Here is an 18,876-nt window from a genome sequence, read left to right on the forward strand (position 1 = left end):
TGTATCTAGACTCGAGGACTGTGTCTCCTTCAAAACAAAACAAATGAGATTGATACTTAGTCAATAAGACATTATTGTTGACCGATTGATAACCTGCATGTAAACATGTCTCCTGTCGATTTCTCTTCATTTGTATCAAGATAACTAGTGGCCCTATTGATTTGCATAAAACAAGATTGATTCGCCATTAACAGTACATTAAACTTGGTAGTGGAGGAGATGGGCGATCATAATTATATAAAGGTGAAGAGTATGGCGAGAAAAAACATCAATATAAGTACATATATAAATAACCACCAAAGTCTTAAAATAGGACTTTTATTACATATACATATATAAACAAATGACACAGGTTAAAACATTGTTGTAAGGATTCACAATATGATCCCTTTTTCTACATATACAAATACGTTCCACATCGTGTGTAAGAGTAGTTCTTGTTCCCGACATTTTCTGGACACAACTAACGATCACTTAAAATGAGTTTGATGAACTCTGTAAGAAAAAGAAATACCTTTTTTAATCAAGTACAAAAGACACAGCATGGAAAATATATTGCATTGTAATCAATGACAAAAAACAGTTACATGTACCATATCTTTAATTACCAACTGCAAAACAAAAAGTGAAATCATGTACTGCTTATTCCGGGAAGATTAACAGAAGTTTTCACCGTACATGTATGTGTATTGGCATCGATTTATCAGATACTCATTGCAGAGTTAATATTCTGTCATTAAATATCATTGTAGTTATAAAACCAAGAATAAAATGTTACAGAATCTAAGCTTTAGGCTGAGATAATATACATATTTCTCTCGTGCATATATTTGTTTCAAAATTGCATAAATCATAGTAGGCGGTTTTTTGTTTGCCATATTCTTCTATACGATTTTGACGTCAAATTGAATATAACGTCATTTTTAACTATGACGTCACTTAAATTTAAATTAAATGTCACGATGATATACCAGATATATAGGACTTGATATAGAATCGGACATTGGAAAGCGTATGAGATTTGCCTATCTCATATATGAGAAATGCCCTAATGGACACAATTAGCAAAGTTTAGAAAAGACAGACAGTGGATGATCTTTATAGTAAAGAGGAATGGAAGAACGTACGACAAAATCTCAACCACCAACCGAATACAGTCTCAAAAGAAGGTCAGAGAAATTAAATTCTTGAACGTGAAGAACATAAAATGCGGCCAATTGCTATAAAATTCTCTGTCAGGAATGTTGTCATGTTAATTGCTACTGAGCTGATCTTGACGCGACATCAACAAGCAATCAAAATCGTTAAGGAAACAAGTTCGATCGTTAGCCAGCACGGATAATAGAATTAGGTGAATCGCGGTCCTCGGCAACAATAATGTATTCACATCAGAACTGGAAACAAATCAGATTTGCTTTCAATGCTCCAGTTTCTATACTAACATGGTGTAGGAGATGAAGAAAGGCTAAACAGATGGCCAGTTTTATTAAGGATTTCTTGTCATTTAGTATCAACGATTCAGACAAGGAGTCGAAGTAATTACGTCACTGGCTTTGGTTATGTGATTGTCTAAAGAGGCGTGAGGAGATTTTTATAACACGAAGTCTAAGATTTACATAGCATAAACAATTTCGGTAGACCTTGAGATTATTTTGACCTATATTATGAATATTTTTGTGACATTCTGCAATCACTTTAGCCCTTGAAGGACGAATCAGCTGCATGATGCAGATTAATTAATGTTTACATTATGGTATCTAGTTCTGCATTGGAGGGTCGTAACAGCTTGTGTGTATTTTGTGCAATCTGTTGAAGTGTTGCCATATTCTTGTTTAGTATTGATCTACAACGAACATAATGGAAACATTATCCTTTGTATTATGTACGACCTTGACCTTGCGTGACCTTACCTCCGTATTGGATGTGTCCGTCTAAACCGTTTGCGTCCGCTATTAAGTCTGAAGCCTCCTCTTCAGTAAGCCGTTCACCAAGGTTGATCATGACTTGGCGTAGATCAGCACTATCTATCCAGCCGATCCTTTCTTTGTCAAAAGTTCGGAACGCCTCACGTAAGCTCTCCTCAGTCTCATCTGGTTCTTTGATTAATTCTGCAGCTATCTTCAGACACTCGTCAAAATTCAGAGATCGATTTTCTCCTAAATGGCATAAAAATATATCAAAATATTAATATTTATCTTAATTGAAGACAAAAATTAAAATTGACCCATATACAAAAGTGCAAGGCTCTTTATTGTCCAGCGTTAGTGGACAAGGACGCACAACCTGAGGAAAGTTTCCATTTGGAAGAAACAAAAGAAACATTACGAGATTAGCATCAGTTTCGCACTGGCGAGAATGTCGAACGTAAGAAAATGAAATATGATAAAATATAAAGTAAAATAAAATACATTATTAAAGTTCTCAATTTTATCACAATGGATTTGTCAGAGTCGTGACATCACGGTGACGTTTCTTACTGCGAGATCACAAACTGCGACAAACAAACAGCATTCGATCTTTTGTCAGACTGTTAAATTAATTTTCTTCTGATACAAGAGACAAAATTAAGATGAAATAGTATGGTTACCCTCACCTAATTTGTAAGTAAAAGCTGGGTTCTTACTTAAGCACATTTCCCCCTACTTCTGACATATTCAAGAGGACAATATTATAAATCTCAACTTAAATAATAGATTGAGATTTCTGAAGACAGTGCTCTGTCAAAAAATCGAAAGAATATGATATATTTTGATACACTCGGTGTACATACATACATGTACGAGTTACTACGTTCATTATGATTAAGTCTATATAATTAAGATAACTAATTTACATTACTGCGGGAAATTGTGATAAGCCGTTTGAAAAAAATATGCTTGTAAAACTTAATAATGATATACTTATAATATTTACCTTATTTCAGTTTGATAAAGGTGCACGTATTATAATCAATACAATTTCAAAACTTGTCTTACTTGATTTGAACTCTTCCCCTGCAGCCTTGACCGACTCCTCGGTCGGATTTAGTCCCATAGACCTCAGAGCGGGGCCCAGATGTTCCACTGGGATAAGTCCGTCACAATCCTTGTCCAGGAGGCTAAACACCTCCTTCATCTCTGTCGATACAAATCATTGTATGTTAATCCTATAAAGATCGATATAATTGATCCACATCTTTATGATATTGATAAACAACCACTAAATATGTGTACATGATGCAAATGAAATTTAATTCCTTCTTCATCCTCATAGAGATCAGTTATATGTATATAATACTCATCTAGATATGAAATTGGTCACTTCAAGTGCCATCACTCCCTCCATACTTATCTCCGTCTAGCCATATTGGTTTTAGCTTTCACTTTATTCCTATCATCAATCTTATTTTCATTGTAAATATTTCTATGTAAAGTACTGATTTCCGTTAAATAACAATGTACACAATGCTCATACTCATTTACTGATAAAAAGATACATCTATTTTATATACACTCCTTCCTTACAATGAAAACAAAACGTGTACCATCTGCGATAGACCACGACGGATCCAGTTTTCTTTATATAAGTATAATACTTTATATTGACAATATACGTACAAAACATGTTATACTTTTTATGAATAGTACACATTTTTACATTCTACTATATATATAGAAATTAAACTTTATATATATATACATATACTAATTTATATAGAAATTATATTTAATATCGATGTTATACTTTATATATTATACTCTATTATGAGAAATTAAACTTTATACATATATTATACTTTATATATATTATACTTTGAAGTCAGTATAGCTTAATCGCCATACTATCAGCGAAACATTGGATCTAAATCATACTACCACCACGATAATTGTGCCAAAGATAATATCTAAATGATTTAAAATGAAAGTATTAAAATCGACATTTACCTACAACCTGAAACTCTGGTATTTGGTTTTCTTCCTCCTCAGCCTGCAAGTAAAACAAATAGTAAGAAACACAGCTATTGTAGTGTTTGGTCATTGTTTAGTGGAACTGTCAGTATATATAACATAAAAGGTTACAGTTCCGTCCAATATAACAATAACAAACACATAAATGTTTCGAATTGTAAAATGTACATGATCTCTCGATTTTTGCTATTAATTTTACATAATTTCTCAATACTTACCATTATAGATGAATATATCTTTCCAATCTGTTGCTTCAAATGGTTACAACTTATGATCAACCTAGTCGTGATTCATTACAAAAACGGTTTGAAGACATGCTGGACCTCAATATTCAAAACCTTGTCATCATAACGAAATATGTACGTTAAGTTTAATTAATACATTCAATAAACCAATATAAACGGAAATATATAAAAAAAATCCGAAATAAGAGTTCAGGATTAATATTTTGTACATTTTAAAAATCCAAAACGGCAATATCATGTTCAAACATTCGACTTATAGCTATCTTAAGCTAACATGTTTAGACAACAAACATTACATTTATCCATTGACGGTCGGCTGACTTGAGATGAAACCCAAACTTAAGTTGTGCATGTTTACGTCGAACAAAGACCCTCGTCCTTTAATGACGAGTATAGGATGTGAAATATCAGCTTATGTGTGTAATCGCACAAAAGACATAATCATAGATGTTCTAAAGCAATGTATCATATGTTTCTAAAATCTTGCGGACTTCATTTTAAAAAACAAAAAGAATGTTTAGCCTCACAACAGGTATTTACTAAATTGTCATCAACACCCTGGCTAGTTAGTTTGCTGATCTACCACGGGATTTATCTTGACGTGATAAAAAAGTAGTGGTATTTTTTCTGGTGACAATATTTACAGAAATAACGAAGAAGAAAATATACATGTTCTGCATATTCGTCTAACTAAGGTTGCTTGAAGATAACATGTACTGTGATTCTACAGTATTACGTGTACTGCACGGTTATAAAATACACCAAGTCACATTTCTGAACAAATAGTAATGGGTACAAAGCTGGTGACATATTGGAAATGTGGTTGTTTTACTTGGCAATGATACGTGTTCCATATGGATCTTTTTAAAATTCGGATCTCGAACGATGGAAAATGACATGGCTGTCAAAATATAAAATGGTTATTTGAAAATGGCATATTTGAAAATGTCATTGCATTAATATATGAATACTATCGCGAAGTAGAATATGAAGAATATCAAATCTCGATATCAGTAGCAATAAAATTGATACTAAATGTCTTTACTATGACAAGCAGGCATAGGAAAATCAATGCTTCTTTAAAAAAAACCCACCAAAAATCAAAGACAAAGCCGGATGTGACATCGTGGTGGAGGAGTATTAATTCGAAGGTTCGTACATTCAACATATTGATTAAAAAAAGAAAAACAAACAGGAATATCTACATCTGCTAAGCATTTTTATGTTTCTATAGAGTGATCACTGGTAGTTCTATAGAGTGACCACTTGTGGACACACAAATATGATTTACGACATTGGACGGTAGAGGACACCGCGGCGTCCATGTCCGACCGATGGAGCTGTCCGGCCCTGGGGACCTAAATAGGACATGTCTCATCAGACGGGGATTTAGGCCAGCGGAAGTCTCGACTACTGATCCCCTCGTGTCGTCTAACAACAAGACCACCAATCACTCACCCAACCAACAACAAATATGTCCATATATATAATACAAATTAATTTATTTAGCATTATGTATATGGAGACAACAGATTTTCAAATACTATAAAGGTATGGAGAAAAAACGTCCCTTTTCCTACTAATATGAAAACCAGTTTTTTTTTGTGCTGAAATTTCTTTGAAACGTATAATCAGTAAAACCACAGAATGGAACCCGCAGGCAGTTTGAAGCTACCAGCGTTGCTAAGAGGTGTGATGCTGTTTGAAGGACGAGCTTCGTTGATATGGGACCTTGGCATAATAGTCTGTAACGCGCTCCCTCTGAGCCTTGTGGATAGTGGAACAAATCAATTACATAAATGGTGCATTATGATGTATCGATAGTGTCCACAGTAACATAGGCAGGATATCCGGGTCTGGTTTCAAACACGCCCTCGACAGTGATCTCTCTAGGGAGTATGAACGCTTTATAGAGCAATGTCGACTATTCCCGGTCCATCATTACATTGTTATTAGATATAGTGTTTAATTCCATCTTAAAATCACCCCGACAAGCGCCGCTGACGTATCTCAGCTCTTTCCCTAGAATCAGCCGGACGAACTCTGAAAAATAAGAATGGCTGTCTGTTGATAAAAGTGAGCATAGTTACGTGGGTGATCGTAGAAAATTGTTCTACCGCTTATCTGGTTAGTGACTATTGATACATGGATCTCTTCAAGAGCAATTACTGCCAGCTACCGCATTGATTGACTGACATGTGTAGTGGTCGGGCGTCTCACTACACTGATGTGTGTAGTACATCTCTTTAACGCCGAGATAAAATGGGATTTGATGTGATGAATGGTAGAGTTGTGATTGCCGCTGACCAGCTGTCGTCTATTACATTCATATTCTGTCAAACATTTAGAATGAATTATAAGATTGGTCAAGAGTCGGAGAATTTTCCTTCGGTATCTGAATCATCCAAAGAGCATAATGGATGAAACATATTCATATAAGCATCATAGTAAAATGAGCGGTCGATCACTTTGGTCTTTTATAACCTAATACTATTGAACCATACTGAAGCGCTTCCCATTCCGGCACATATGGTCGTACTACATGTATCAAAGTGTATGGGATGAAATGTTCTATTTCGGGTCATATTTGCAGAATATGTACGTCCGGACCAAGTCAATACTATGTAGTTATGCTATGACCGATTATTTCATTACACGGGTTTGCATAGCACAAATGGGAGCTAATGTAAATCGATGTATTTTTACAACAAACATTTTCCCTTATATTTTGGACAAAATAACAACAACAACAACAAATAGAAATAAAAAAAATCTTTTTGTACAATGATTGATATGTCATATACATGTATATCACAATATCTAAGATAACATGGTAGATAGGTATCATGGTGATTATTGCTGAAACGGCCGCAGGCGATAATAATTAGGAAATTTGCTTAAAACTATTGTCTATGTGCTAACTTATTATTAAGGTTATGTTATTTATTTCGTAATTTATCAGTTATGTTATAATTATAAGTATACATTTGTAAACATCCATGTTAGATATACCTTCGTATTTGATGTGCCCTTCTCCATCGTCAGCCTCCAGCATCATCTCTTTGACATCATCATCTGATAACCTCTCTCCCTTTGACGTCATCATTTGTGTTAGCTCAGCACAGCTGACGTATCCGCTTCCATCTCTGTCAAGTACTCGGAACGCCTCTCTCAGACTCTCCTCTGTCTCCAGTGGGCATGATAACATGTCTACCACAACTTCCAAGGCGTCCCGAAAGTCTACATTCTTATCATGTCCTAAACGAAAAGCACAAATAGAACATAAATGTCAGCCTTGTAGGATATATAAAGGAGCCTTACTTTACCGACAACGTATTGGGCCGAGTCAATGGGTCGGATATGACAGTGTGCCGTAAAGGCAGTGTGGAATATGGCAATGTGTCGGTAAAATGAGTGTGTCGGTATAGTCGGTGTGTCGGTATAGTCTGTATGTCGGTAAAGTCAGTGTGTCGGTATAGTCGGTGTGTCGGTATAGTCTGTATGTCGGTAAATTCAGTGTGTCGGTATAGTCGGTGTGTCGGTATAGTCTGTATGTCGGTAAATTCAGTGTGTCGGTATAGTCGGTGTGTCGGTATAGTCTGTATGTCGGTAAAGTCAGTGTGTCGGTATAGTCAGTGTGTCGGTAAAGTAAGTGTGTCGGATATGACAGTGTGTCGGTAAAGTAAGTGTGTCGGATATGACAGTTTGTTGGTAAAGTCAGTTTGTTGGTAAAGTCAGTGTGTCGGATATGACAGTGTGTCGGTAAAGTAAGTGTGTCGGATATGACAGTTTGTTGGTAAATTCAGTGTGTGGGATACGACCGTATGTCAGATATGATGGTGTGTTGGATATGATACTGTGTCGGTAAAGCCAGTGTGTCGGATATGACGATGTGTCGATACAGTCACTGTGTCGGATATGACAGTGTGTCGGAAAGTCAGTGTGTCGGATATGACAGTGTGTCGGTAAAGTCAGTGTGTCGGATATGACAGTGTGTCGGCAAAGTCAGTGTGTCGGATATGACAGTTTGTTGGTAAAGTCAGTGTGTCGGAGATGATAGTGTGTCGGTAAAGTCAGTGTGTCAGTTAAGTCAATGTGTCGGATATGACAGTGTGTCGGTAAAGTCAATGTGTCGGATATGACAGTGTGTCGGTAAAGTCAGTGTGTCGGATATGACAGTTTGTTGGTAAAGTCAGTGTGTCGGATATGACAGTTTGTTGGTAAAGTCAGTGTGTCGGATATGACAGTTTGTTGGTAAAGTCAGTGTGTCGGATATGACAGTGTGTCGGTAAAGTCAGTGTGTCGGATATGACGGTGTGTCCGCAAAGTCAATATATATGTACCATATCGCCGATTAACTGGAAATGGTCGGGTGATACCGGATGTCATTGATGTCAGTGGTCTGTAAAGTCAGGTTTCACGGCACATTGTAAATATGTATTTTAATGACTTTTCATTACATGGCAGATATAAACAATCTTGTTTGAAGACATGTTTGAAAATATAAAGCTTCAATCGATACATTTTGTCAGCCCTAGTCGAAGCGTGCAGGTGTTCTGTGAGAGCAATCTGAGTACATGCAACACCACACACCTTCACGTTCAATCGGAGTCTTCCGCCAAACACGAATCCAAGTAGGTTGCGGAACAATTATTTAATTCGAAAGAAAATTTTACTAGGAGAAAAATAAAAGTAAAATTTCCTCATGCTCCTATACTCCTTATGCAAAATAAGTTATACATTGTAATATAGAAGAAGTCTTATATTGCTTACTTTGATTAAATTGCTCGGTGTAAGCGAGTATTTCCTTCTCAGAGGGATTAAGGCCCATCGATCTCATCATAGGTCCAAGATCTCCCAGGTCCACAAAACCATCACAATTCTTGTCGTAGAAACTGAAGACCTCTTTAAGCTCTGTAAAAAAGGCAACTTTTTAATAATGATAAGGGAATTAATATGCATGAAGTGATGTATCGGACAATGACCGCTTAGTTGGTTATATTTCAAACATTACAAGACAGGAGATGAAGGGGAAAAAAGACCACCTAGAAAAATAATTAAATTAGACAGATACATAAAATGTTCCAGGAATTATTTTTATTTACTTTTTTTGTAAAATATCACAAATCTCTCAAATGACTACAAACTTTAATATCCTACTGAATTTAAAGTAGCATTATGAGGTTTCGTGGCTATACATCTACATTGGCAGTGAGCGAGGTTGTAGTTTTGGCGAGGGAGATACGTTATACAGTATGTACATGCAAGGAAACCAGATCGAATATTTACTCTTAATATCTGGTAGTAGTATTTGGACTTGGACTAATATCAATCGAGCGAATAGGATCACATGTGTTTGTAATAAAAGAGATACTCTACATTTTTTTAATTTCATTTTGGAGCATCATCATTTACTATTATCATTCGGAATACTAATTAGTATACACGTGACGTTATATGGGGAATGTTCTGCATCTTCTGTATTAGATATAAATCGTTGACTTGTGTGGTTGTTCTTGCTTAATATATATTTTTTTTATAAACGAGACCATTTAACCTTTTAAGGTGTCTGCGCTATCAATTTACAGTGTAGTGTTCAACGATGACCTTACCGGCGATTTGTACCTCTGTCAAAGACGACGTGACATCCTGCAAGAAAAAAACGTTATGAAAATAACAGAATTTACAGGAGCAGATTTGAAGATTCCATATCAGAAATATAGTATAGCAGGTATAGTGTAAAGGTATATACGTAAGATAATCTGTTATTCTGGGTAGATCGAAACACACGTCAAACACAACATAAATAATTTTATAATCTACCATGTTTATTACAGTGTCCATGATTGGTCAAAACGCATCACGTGACAAGAATGTTAACATTATATATTCCTCTCGTGAGGAAAAGAAAGCTTTATATATCACTGGGGTAAATGTCCCCATGATGATCCCCCGTGAAGTTGTCTCCCTTATAGTTGCTAACAAATGTAAGACGAAGAAATGCAAACATTTTCAGTCGAATAAGCAGAAATAGATGAAATTCTACAGAACAAGAATAAAAAATCACCAACGTGAACATAACATAGCAAGTTATCAAGTTCACAAAGTAACAAAACATGTCATACGATATAACAGATCATTAACATGTTAGAGAATATATAGTAGCAGATCATGAATGTGACAAAAATGCTATAAATCAGGAAGATCGAATTAATATAAACGTTTCCAATCGGAGAAAGTAAATACATAAAATAATTTCATAACGTTTAACTTACCATGCTTATGAAGTATCCTCTCACCAAACCAAACGTACACGCGTTTTACCTATGAATTTCTACCACCTGCGTTCGTCTCCAGGAGGACAAATTATATAAACAAGAAAACACAACACGCGACGACTTCTTTTCAACAAATTGTAAAGATTTCCACAGGATATTGTCTGGTGTCGGTCTCGTTCCCCATTCCCCTGAGGTTCCTATATATGGTATTGTAAACATACGGGTCGCTATTGTAATAATACTTCAGTAAGACAATGAAATATGATACCCTGTTAGAAAGCTTAAAATATGACACTATTATTTAAAACTTGTGAGTTGTTCTTTGAATAGCTGAGATACAGTTACATGAATTATATATCAGATAGCTACACTGTACTTAAAACCTAATACATATACGCAAATCATTCGTTGGAAAATAAACAATCTTTTCGAAAGTAGATAAGCTATTGTCAGGAAGATTCAAAACAATTGTTATTTGCCAAAAAGCCAGCTGCCTGTGTTTGACAGGTGAAAACAACATATCCATTATGTTTCCACTCAGTTATTGAAAGTACAATACTCTATCTTTGCCTTTTATTTTCTTCTGTCATGTATTGTTGTGGAATGTGGCTCTATTAACCAGAGTTCTGAAGGATCTCCGTTATGCTTTGTTGATTGACTACTCTGCAAGCGAATTTTGTAACAATTTCAATCACTCAGATTACTCGAACATACTCGCGTGGAATTCCTTTCAATTCTAAATGTGTTAGGCTACTGAAAGACACGACACCAATTAAAACGTCGCCTTTCTTTCTGTATGTATGTTTAAAACATTTATATAGTTATGAACCATTTAATCAGACTCTAGTCTGGGTTGTCTAATGTTGAAATGCTTTGTCAACAGCGGAGCGCCTATGCCACAAGAAGAAAACGATTCAATTGTAATATTAGGTTATACTCGAATTCAGATGTCATTTATCCACATTAACTAATGTGTCTTGAAATATACCCAGTAGTAAAAGTAACGCCATAACCGATGCATGGTGCGAGTCAGAGAGCAACAAGAGATAGATGCAACACTTTACACCGAAACAATATATCACTGCATTTTATGATGGGTCAATAGCGAGTTGGCTAGCAATAAACATGGAAATTGAGCGTGTTGTAGATACCCTGTTTCTCTGATCATCGTGAAAATTGTTTGCATTCCAACTTGTGGAATTCAATTACTGTTCATATCGCTTACTTTTGCTTCGCTCTCCTGACAAGAATGCAGAAACATGCATTCTACTGGAATAGATAAGTAATTGAAGCATCGTGCCATGTCCCTACAGGAAAACCTGTTTATAACGATCACCTAAAGTGGACGTGATATGGTCTTAATGTATTTATTTAGAACACAGATTTGTGTTTCGATATGGTTAATGCGTGTATGTAATTGTTTAACAATAATTTATCAAGGACAATTTTCTTTCTAAATACCGAAATGTTACACGAATTATAATTCTGTATTAAATAAGAAAGAAAAATAACATGATCAAACATGCAATCTGTTTATGAACACATTTATATTGAGAAGATATTATGAACATATCATGCTGCATTAATTGAGAAGAGCAAATCAAAAATCCCTGTGTAGCATGACATAAATATATTTCAGATTTTATTGTTGATTTTATGAGCATTAAAGAGGAAGTATTTATCAAAGAAATGCACCTCTGTAGGTAGAAGATCAACAATATTGATGTTTATAAGACATATGTTTTATTTAACAATCAATGTATATATACAAACATGTACGTAGTAAATTTATGATTGACCTAAGAAATATATTCAGCAGAAAACTCCGGGAAATTTCCTTGCTAGTATGAAAGCTTTCTGACGACATAGTTTGATAATCCAGAGCTTCAGCAAATATTCAGCATCAGCTTGAAATTTGATCCCATGTCATTTGACTACATCACTCACAACTATGTAACACTAATATGTCTGTGTCCATTGGTAGAATGATATCAAATTTCTACTGACAGCTCGTCGGGACGACATCAGGACCTCGTCATCATAGCCACGAATTCTATTGGAATTAAAAAATAAAAACAGTTTTAAGGTTCGATAAGGAATTGTACAAGTTCGTATTGGTAAACATAAGTTAACAGTATCTTGAAATTAAGTAATATGTACAGTAAATGCAGGGTAATGAATTCGAAACCGCCTTATAGCGCCTCTGATAAAAGAATATGGCACACCGTGGTCAAATTCTTGTTGATCACTCTCTTGTAAGTTTGAAAACAAGAATGATATAAATATTTTCACACAACAATACAGAAACTGGTATTATGTTACTAGTAGACGATTAGTTTTTCGTCATATTGGATAGACTGACTGAGCCAGACGAGGTTTTATTTCAGGTTCAATGCGTCGACAGACTTTAAATGTCAAACAGCGATGGCGTGTAAATGTGAAAACCTAGGGTAGTATTCCCTACACTAATAACACGTTATGATTGTAAATGTCACAGTGAATATCGCTATGTGCTACTAGTAGGTCTTGTTTGTTGATGAGAAAAACTCGATATAAACATTTCCCATATACAGTCATAGCCATAAGTATCTATATAATTTAATTATTTTCTTAGATTACCGGAATATGAAATTAACATGTGCAAATATTTTCGATAAACAGAACAGTGACAACAAGAAGGGCAATATATTGACAAATTGTATGCTATATATAATGTGATGTATACATTTTCAAGGGTAGTGCTACACTATGAGGATTCATTTTTGCTGCTATACAATTTCTCGAGGTTATATCATCACATTGAAAGAGTCATGAAAAATTAATTTACGCGATCAAAATTTTATAATACGCTTTAGAATATAGGAATCTGAGAGTTATTGTTTTGAATACAAACCATCACTTATAGTGCCAACATGGTGTATTGTTCATGTTTACGTAAACGTCGAACTATGCAATGTTGTGTGCATCATATGATATAAAGACATAAATAAACATTCTATCAAAAATGATATATAAATAAATGAATCGATAAATGTACTAGCAGTTGAATGTCAAGAGACTTTTTTAAAATGTCAACGAATTAACCTTTTGGGATGTTATCAGAAAACAAGACTGCCAACGGAATGTGAAATACCTGAGTAGTTTATTCGACCATCACCATCCAGATCTGCCTCCTTGATCATCTCCTCGACCTCGTCATCGTCCATTTTCTCTCCGAGGTTGGTCATCACAATTCTGAGTTCTACCTGACTGATATGTCCATTATTGTCCTTGTCGAATACCTTAAAGGCCTGTTTCAAGTCTTCCTCGGAGTCAGTGTCCTTCATCTTCTTAGCCATTAACGCTAGGAATTCTTCTAAGTCGATATCACCACTACCTGAAATAAGATTATTTCTGATATTTGATAGGTGTAGTTATCAGTTTCTAGTTAATCAGATTTTCCATGACAACTACAAAAAATGTATATCAACTCCTTTAATGTTATTTTCTATGATATCGATACACACACCAAGTACGCAAAGGCGTACAATAATGTAATTATATCAAATGAGATGATGTACAAAGGTTAACATATTTACCACTAAAAATTACACATTTACAATTGACAAGGAGTTCCGGAATGAAAACCATCTCGTATTTCTTCGATGACCGCTAACAAGAAACACCATTCGTATAACATGATCATTTGTGTATCATATCCAATTTGTTATCTCCCTTAGATTGTACTTCAATGCCATGTGTAAACCTCATAAATCGAATAATTTCCTATTAAAGTAATGCATTATCAAAATCATCAATTGATGGTAGCTGAAGTATGTGTTCCTGAAACATAATTTTGAAGTCTAGCATCTCGTTTAACAAACTCATCAATACCATTTCTCAAAATTATATCGCATTCTGATATCAATGTGGTACTACAAGTTGAGTTAGGCGTCTGTCTCCTGTATACTTTTCTGCTGTACTTATTTCCTAAAGTACTTACCATCGTCTGCTAATGTAATTGGTCCTGATAGTTATCGTCATCCTCTCCTTCCTTGATAATTTTCTTTAGTACTTACCGTTGACAACTGCATTCTGAATCATTTCAATCAGTAATTACCGACTACGTTTGCCTGTTGAATAATTTCCTTTCTTTTAGTACTTACCGTCAACGTCTGCCTCCTGGATCATTTCATATAGTATTTACTGTCGACGTGTGCTTCTTGAATCATTTCCTTTAGTAGTTACCGTCGGCCTCAGCCTCCTGAATCATTTCCTGTAGTACTTACCGTCGGCCTCAGCCTTCTGGATCATTTCCTGTAGTACTTACCGTCGACGTCAGCCTCCTGGATCATTTCCATTAGTGTACTTACCGTCGGCCTCTGCCTCCTGGATCACTTCCCGTAGTACTTACCATCGACATCTGCCTCCTTGATCATTTCCTACAGTATTTACCGTCAGCGTCTGCCTGTTGAATAATTTCCTTTCTTTTAGTACTTACCGTCGACGTCTGCCTCCTGGATCATTTCATATAGTATTTACCGTCGACGTCTGCCTCCTGGATTATTTCCTGTAGTAATTACCGTCGGCCTCTGCCTCCTGGATCATTTCCCGTAGTACTTACCATCGACGTCTGCCTCCTTGATCATTTCCTACAGTACTTACCGTCAGCGTCTGCCTCCTTCATCATTTCCCGTAGTACTTACCGTCGGCCTCTGCCTCCTGGATCACTTCTCCTAGTACTTACCATCGACGTCTGCCTCCTGAATTATTTCCTGTAGTACTTACCGTCGGCGTCAGCCTCCTTCATCATTTCCCGTTGTACTTACCGTCGACGTCTGCCTCCTGGATTATTTCCTGTAGTACTTACCGTCGGCGTCAGCCTCCTTCATCATTTCCCGTTGTACTTACCGTCGGCGTCAGCCTCCTTCATCATTTCCCGTAGTACTTACCGTCAACGTCTGCCTCCTGGATTATTTCCTGTAGTACTTACCGTCGGCGTCAGCCTCCTGGATCATTTCCTGTAGTACTTACCGTCGGCGTCAGCCTCCTGGATTATTTCCTGTAGTACTTACCGTCGGCGTCAGCCTCCTGGATTATTTCCTACAGTACTTACCGTCGGCGTCTGCCTCCTGGATTATTTCCTGTAGTACGTACCGTCAGCGTCTGCCTCCTTCATCATTTCCCGTAGTACTTACCATCGACGTCTGCCTCCTTGATCATTTCCTACCGTACTTACCGTCGGCGTCAGCCTCCTGGATCATTTCCTGGAGTTCTTCCTCAGTGGTTACTCCACCCATACTTCTCATCACCGTTGCCAGCTCGTCAGTGGTAATACAACCGTCATTGTCAGTGTCAAAAATGCTAAATGCGGCTTCCAGTTCTATTTAAGACATTAATATAGATTAATAAGATATTGATATAAGCGTTAATTAAAACAATTAAGATAATGAATGTTTACAGTTAACCTTTGAATTAATTAATACAATATCATGTCAAATCATTAAATGATTAAAATATGAAATGTACTTGTAGTAACCATAAAACGGAAAAAATATATAACGACTAAATAAAATATGATAGTGAAATCAAATTATGAATTGTTGAAAACATACAATTTAATGATGACATATCATATGAATTAATGGGAAAATAATATAATAAATTGATTAGATAAAAACATATCCTGTTTCAATCAAATCAGTAAATATAACGAAAATATCAGTTTATGTTGTACTTTCTACGATATATCCGTCTGCTATCGCATCCCAATAACATGGTCGACTTTATTATATATTGCTGAATAAAAAAAACAAGTTTTCCGATAGAAACTTTCCTGTTATCAAATGTATGCATATTATACCATTCCTATAGCATGTTTTATGCCTATTTAATGGCCGAATGAACATTACACATTTTACCCATATGTATAGTAGCGTATTGATTACATGCCAAAGTAAGGTGCAGTTTGAATACTCAACCAGAAGATTTGGACACAGTTATGTCTCTGAAAAATAGTGTTCGGATTATTATTCTTATGAATGTAAATATCGATCCAGTCACTGGCAGTAAACGTTCATTCCGCAATGCAGATGTTATTTTTCTGGCACTCTACATACTTGGTAAAGAAAAATGTCGTAAGCTTAAACATATGTATAGCGTATAGCACTCACCCGCAACCTGTTCTTCATTCAATTCATCCTGAAAAATATATAAAAGTACACAATTAGCCTAATTACAATCATATAGTTATAAACAGACAAATAGAGAGAGCATTTATCAGCGATATCAACTTCCTTATGTCGTTATAGACAGGTAAGTTAGATTGTAAAAGAATAAACGTAATAGACATATCATATGCATTAGCTACTAAGTTAAACAATAGTAATAACAATGTTTTTGTCTTACTCGTCTTGACTGCCAGAGAAAGTTTCCTTTTTGTGCCATTTGGAGTCCACAACTATATTATAGAGCCATGTCTAACTGGGGACATATCTTATCCTGGGATTTGGCTGTATGTTTATAGCATACATTTACACAATGTAGCAAAGTCAATATAGCTATTATTTGGAGTAATTTCAAATACACTTACCATAGTCTAATGTCATTATTTGTTATTTTCCTTTCGTGTGAGAGTTTCTTATTTCAGGCCCATTCAGAGTGTCCCTGGTAGCATTCCGCTCGTTATAACTCACCACATTAACTACAAAGCCGTAGGGCGTACGATATACCAAATGTTTATTGAAAGATTACCATCTTAACTGTTTGGTAGCTACAATAGCTTTTGAACTCTTCTATAGAACAACCACGGAGTTCTTTGATAGGTAATGTCTTGGGTCAACATTTCCTGCACAATCACACACCACTCGAAACATCGCAAACACGACAGGGAGTCAATTTACGCCTAGTGTGTCTTTAAATACACCTATGAGGTCAAATCGTATTCGTTCGAGTGTTTAATGAGCGTCAATATAGGCTATTTATATTAGTTTGATTTGCTATGTTAAATACAATGATCTTTAATGAAGACGATTATGAAGCATGCTCGTGTCTCCATGGCGTTACTTATGTCTGTCTACATGCATACACATTGCCGTTACTTAACTATGGTGGAAGATTATTAGACATACGTGTAATGATAACGATAATACTGTACTTATCGAGTGATTTGCGTCATCAGCCACTTCGAATTATTAACACTTACAACGTACCAAACGGGGAAAGATTGGCATCAACGTGTAGGATAAGGTTTATTTTTCCAATTGTCAATTCTAGATAGTAATATCATTGCGTACTCATTTTCGGTTGATACAGCACGCTGCTGACTAGTGGTGGAAAAAAAGCGCATAGCCCTGTCTTTTGAGAGATGTAGGTCGATAGAGATAATGGAAAGGTTAAAAGTGTTCCATCTGTTTGTGCGTCGAGTACTGTAAATCACTTATATTTTGCGAATAAGTTGAATGAGGCGAGTTCGCCAAATTAAGTACTCATGAAATATAAGTGGTTGACAATATCCCAAGCTAAGTACCACTATTCTTGTTCCCATTTTGAGGGTGTGACATTCCTCAGATCTGATCGCGTCTAACGTGTCAGATGTTGTAGATGACGCAGCAACAGACAACATACCACCCCCACCCCCCAACCTCCGCCCCCCGGAACGCGTGGTCATGTTTAATGCTGCAACAGTATCCATGCAAACGTAGATTTCTTTGATAATTTTGAATTATTTTCTATAATTCGCTACTGCATATTTGGTAATATTCACAGGGATTTGATTTCGCTTTACTAGCAGTCATTAAATACAGCATGAAAATAAATACCCAGCTATTGACCTTACATACAATGGACTGTAAAGAAGTGCCTATCTATGTTTTCAAATGTAATATCCGCGAACTAGGTCCGACTTCGACAACCGCGAATAATTTGCTCCGTGAAATCAACAATTGTACAGTATTTATTGCTTTATGGTTAACCCACTAGGAGTATTGTTAAGTATCCTGTAATAGCTGTTGTCTCAATTCTCGTAAATAAATTTTATTCTCATTATTGCAACATGTATGTTTTTTAAAAATGTCATATTTCAACCAAATTATAGTCTCTGTATCTCACCTTTTCCCTCTTATTATTAGCATGTCTCCTCCTCCTAAACCCAACAATTCAATTGGTATTCATTCATGTTTACCTACTCACATCCTTTATTAATATGCAATGTATAAATTATAGCTTGGGTAGAAATTGTTTCGGGGAAATAGCGTATATTAGGACACATGAATTTTAAACACTGTTTGTTGTTCTTCGCTATCGTTTTTCGCAAAGATGAGTTTCACTATAGGATATACATGTAGATAACTGTATTATACTACGACTTCAAAAATCGTCCCATGTGTCCTTAACTATGGGCGATTCCATTTTAACCCTAATTGACTG

General features: G+C 35.8%; 3 protein-coding genes across 4 annotated transcripts; all 3 read right to left on the reverse strand.

The window, feature by feature from the left end:
- Nucleotides 1-360: 360 nt before the first annotated feature.
- LOC117324671 (calmodulin-A-like) lies at nucleotides 361-4,017 on the reverse strand. Its single transcript, XM_033880609.1, has 4 exons — nucleotides 3,924-4,017; nucleotides 2,976-3,116; nucleotides 1,911-2,156; nucleotides 361-495 (listed from the first exon to the last, which is right to left on the reverse strand). Exons 1-4 carry the CDS (start codon nucleotides 4,015-4,017, stop codon nucleotides 464-466), a joined length of 513 nt encoding a protein of 170 aa, XP_033736500.1. The 3' UTR covers nucleotides 361-463.
- Nucleotides 4,018-5,473: 1,456 nt separating this feature from the next.
- Nucleotides 5,474-10,149, reverse strand: LOC117324643 (calmodulin-like). The gene is made up of 4 exons (XM_033880568.1): nucleotides 9,805-10,149; nucleotides 8,966-9,106; nucleotides 7,205-7,450; nucleotides 5,474-6,235 (listed from the first exon to the last, which is right to left on the reverse strand). The coding sequence occupies exons 1-4, from the start codon at nucleotides 10,034-10,036 to the stop codon at nucleotides 6,117-6,119; spliced, it is 738 nt and encodes a 245-aa protein (XP_033736459.1). The 5' UTR covers nucleotides 10,037-10,149; the 3' UTR covers nucleotides 5,474-6,116.
- A 2,041-nt stretch (nucleotides 10,150-12,190) lies between these two features.
- On the reverse strand, nucleotides 12,191-17,913 carry LOC117324652 (calmodulin-like). 2 transcript variants are annotated; one of them, XM_033880584.1, is made up of 5 exons: nucleotides 16,858-16,965; nucleotides 16,623-16,650; nucleotides 15,689-15,832; nucleotides 13,604-13,846; nucleotides 12,191-12,523 (listed from the first exon to the last, which is right to left on the reverse strand). In XM_033880584.1, the coding sequence occupies exons 1-5, from the start codon at nucleotides 16,894-16,896 to the stop codon at nucleotides 12,495-12,497; spliced, it is 483 nt and encodes a 160-aa protein (XP_033736475.1). In that variant the 5' UTR covers nucleotides 16,897-16,965; the 3' UTR covers nucleotides 12,191-12,494. The 2 variants fall into 2 exon arrangements, with proteins under 2 accessions (XP_033736475.1, XP_033736476.1); XM_033880585.1 differs by lacking the exon at nucleotides 16,858-16,965 and adding an exon at nucleotides 17,042-17,913 and having other exon boundaries at nucleotides 12,240-12,523.
- Between the last annotated feature and the right edge of the window lie 963 nt (nucleotides 17,914-18,876).

Source organism: Pecten maximus, chromosome 3 (genome assembly GCF_902652985.1).
Source record: "Pecten maximus chromosome 3, xPecMax1.1, whole genome shotgun sequence".
In the NCBI taxonomy this organism is placed as follows: Eukaryota; Metazoa; Mollusca; class Bivalvia; order Pectinida; family Pectinidae; genus Pecten; species Pecten maximus.

Coding starts and splice junctions, on each gene's coding strand:
- LOC117324671 (XM_033880609.1), bottom strand. CDS start 4,017: ATGACCAAACACTACAATAGCTGTGTTTCTTACTATTTGTTTTACTTG. Junction 3,117..3,923: donor ACCAGAGTTTCAGGTTGTAG/GTAAATGTCGAT, acceptor TTGTATCGACAG/AGATGAAGGAGGTGTTTAGC. Junction 496..1,910: donor CGGACACATCCAATACGGAG/GTAAGGTCACGC, acceptor TTTTTCTTACAG/AGTTCATCAAACTCATTTTA.
- LOC117324652 (XM_033880584.1), bottom strand. CDS start 16,896: ATGGCACAAAAAGGAAACTTTCTCTGGCAGTCAAGACGA. Junction 15,833..16,622: donor GAATGAAGAACAGGTTGCGG/GTGAGTGCTATA, acceptor TGTCTTAAATAG/AACTGGAAGCCGCATTTAGC. Junction 13,847..15,688: donor CCAGGAGGCTGACGCCGACG/GTAAGTACGGTA, acceptor ATCTTATTTCAG/GTAGTGGTGATATCGACTTA.
- LOC117324643 (XM_033880568.1), bottom strand. CDS start 10,036: ATGGACACTGTAATAAACATGGTAGATTATAAAATTATTTATGTTGTG. Junction 7,451..8,965: donor CACCGAGCAATTTAATCAAA/GTAAGCAATATA, acceptor CTTTTCGTTTAG/GACATGATAAGAATGTAGAC. Junction 6,236..7,204: donor AGGGCACATCAAATACGAAG/GTATATCTAACA, acceptor CTTATTTTTCAG/AGTTCGTCCGGCTGATTCTA.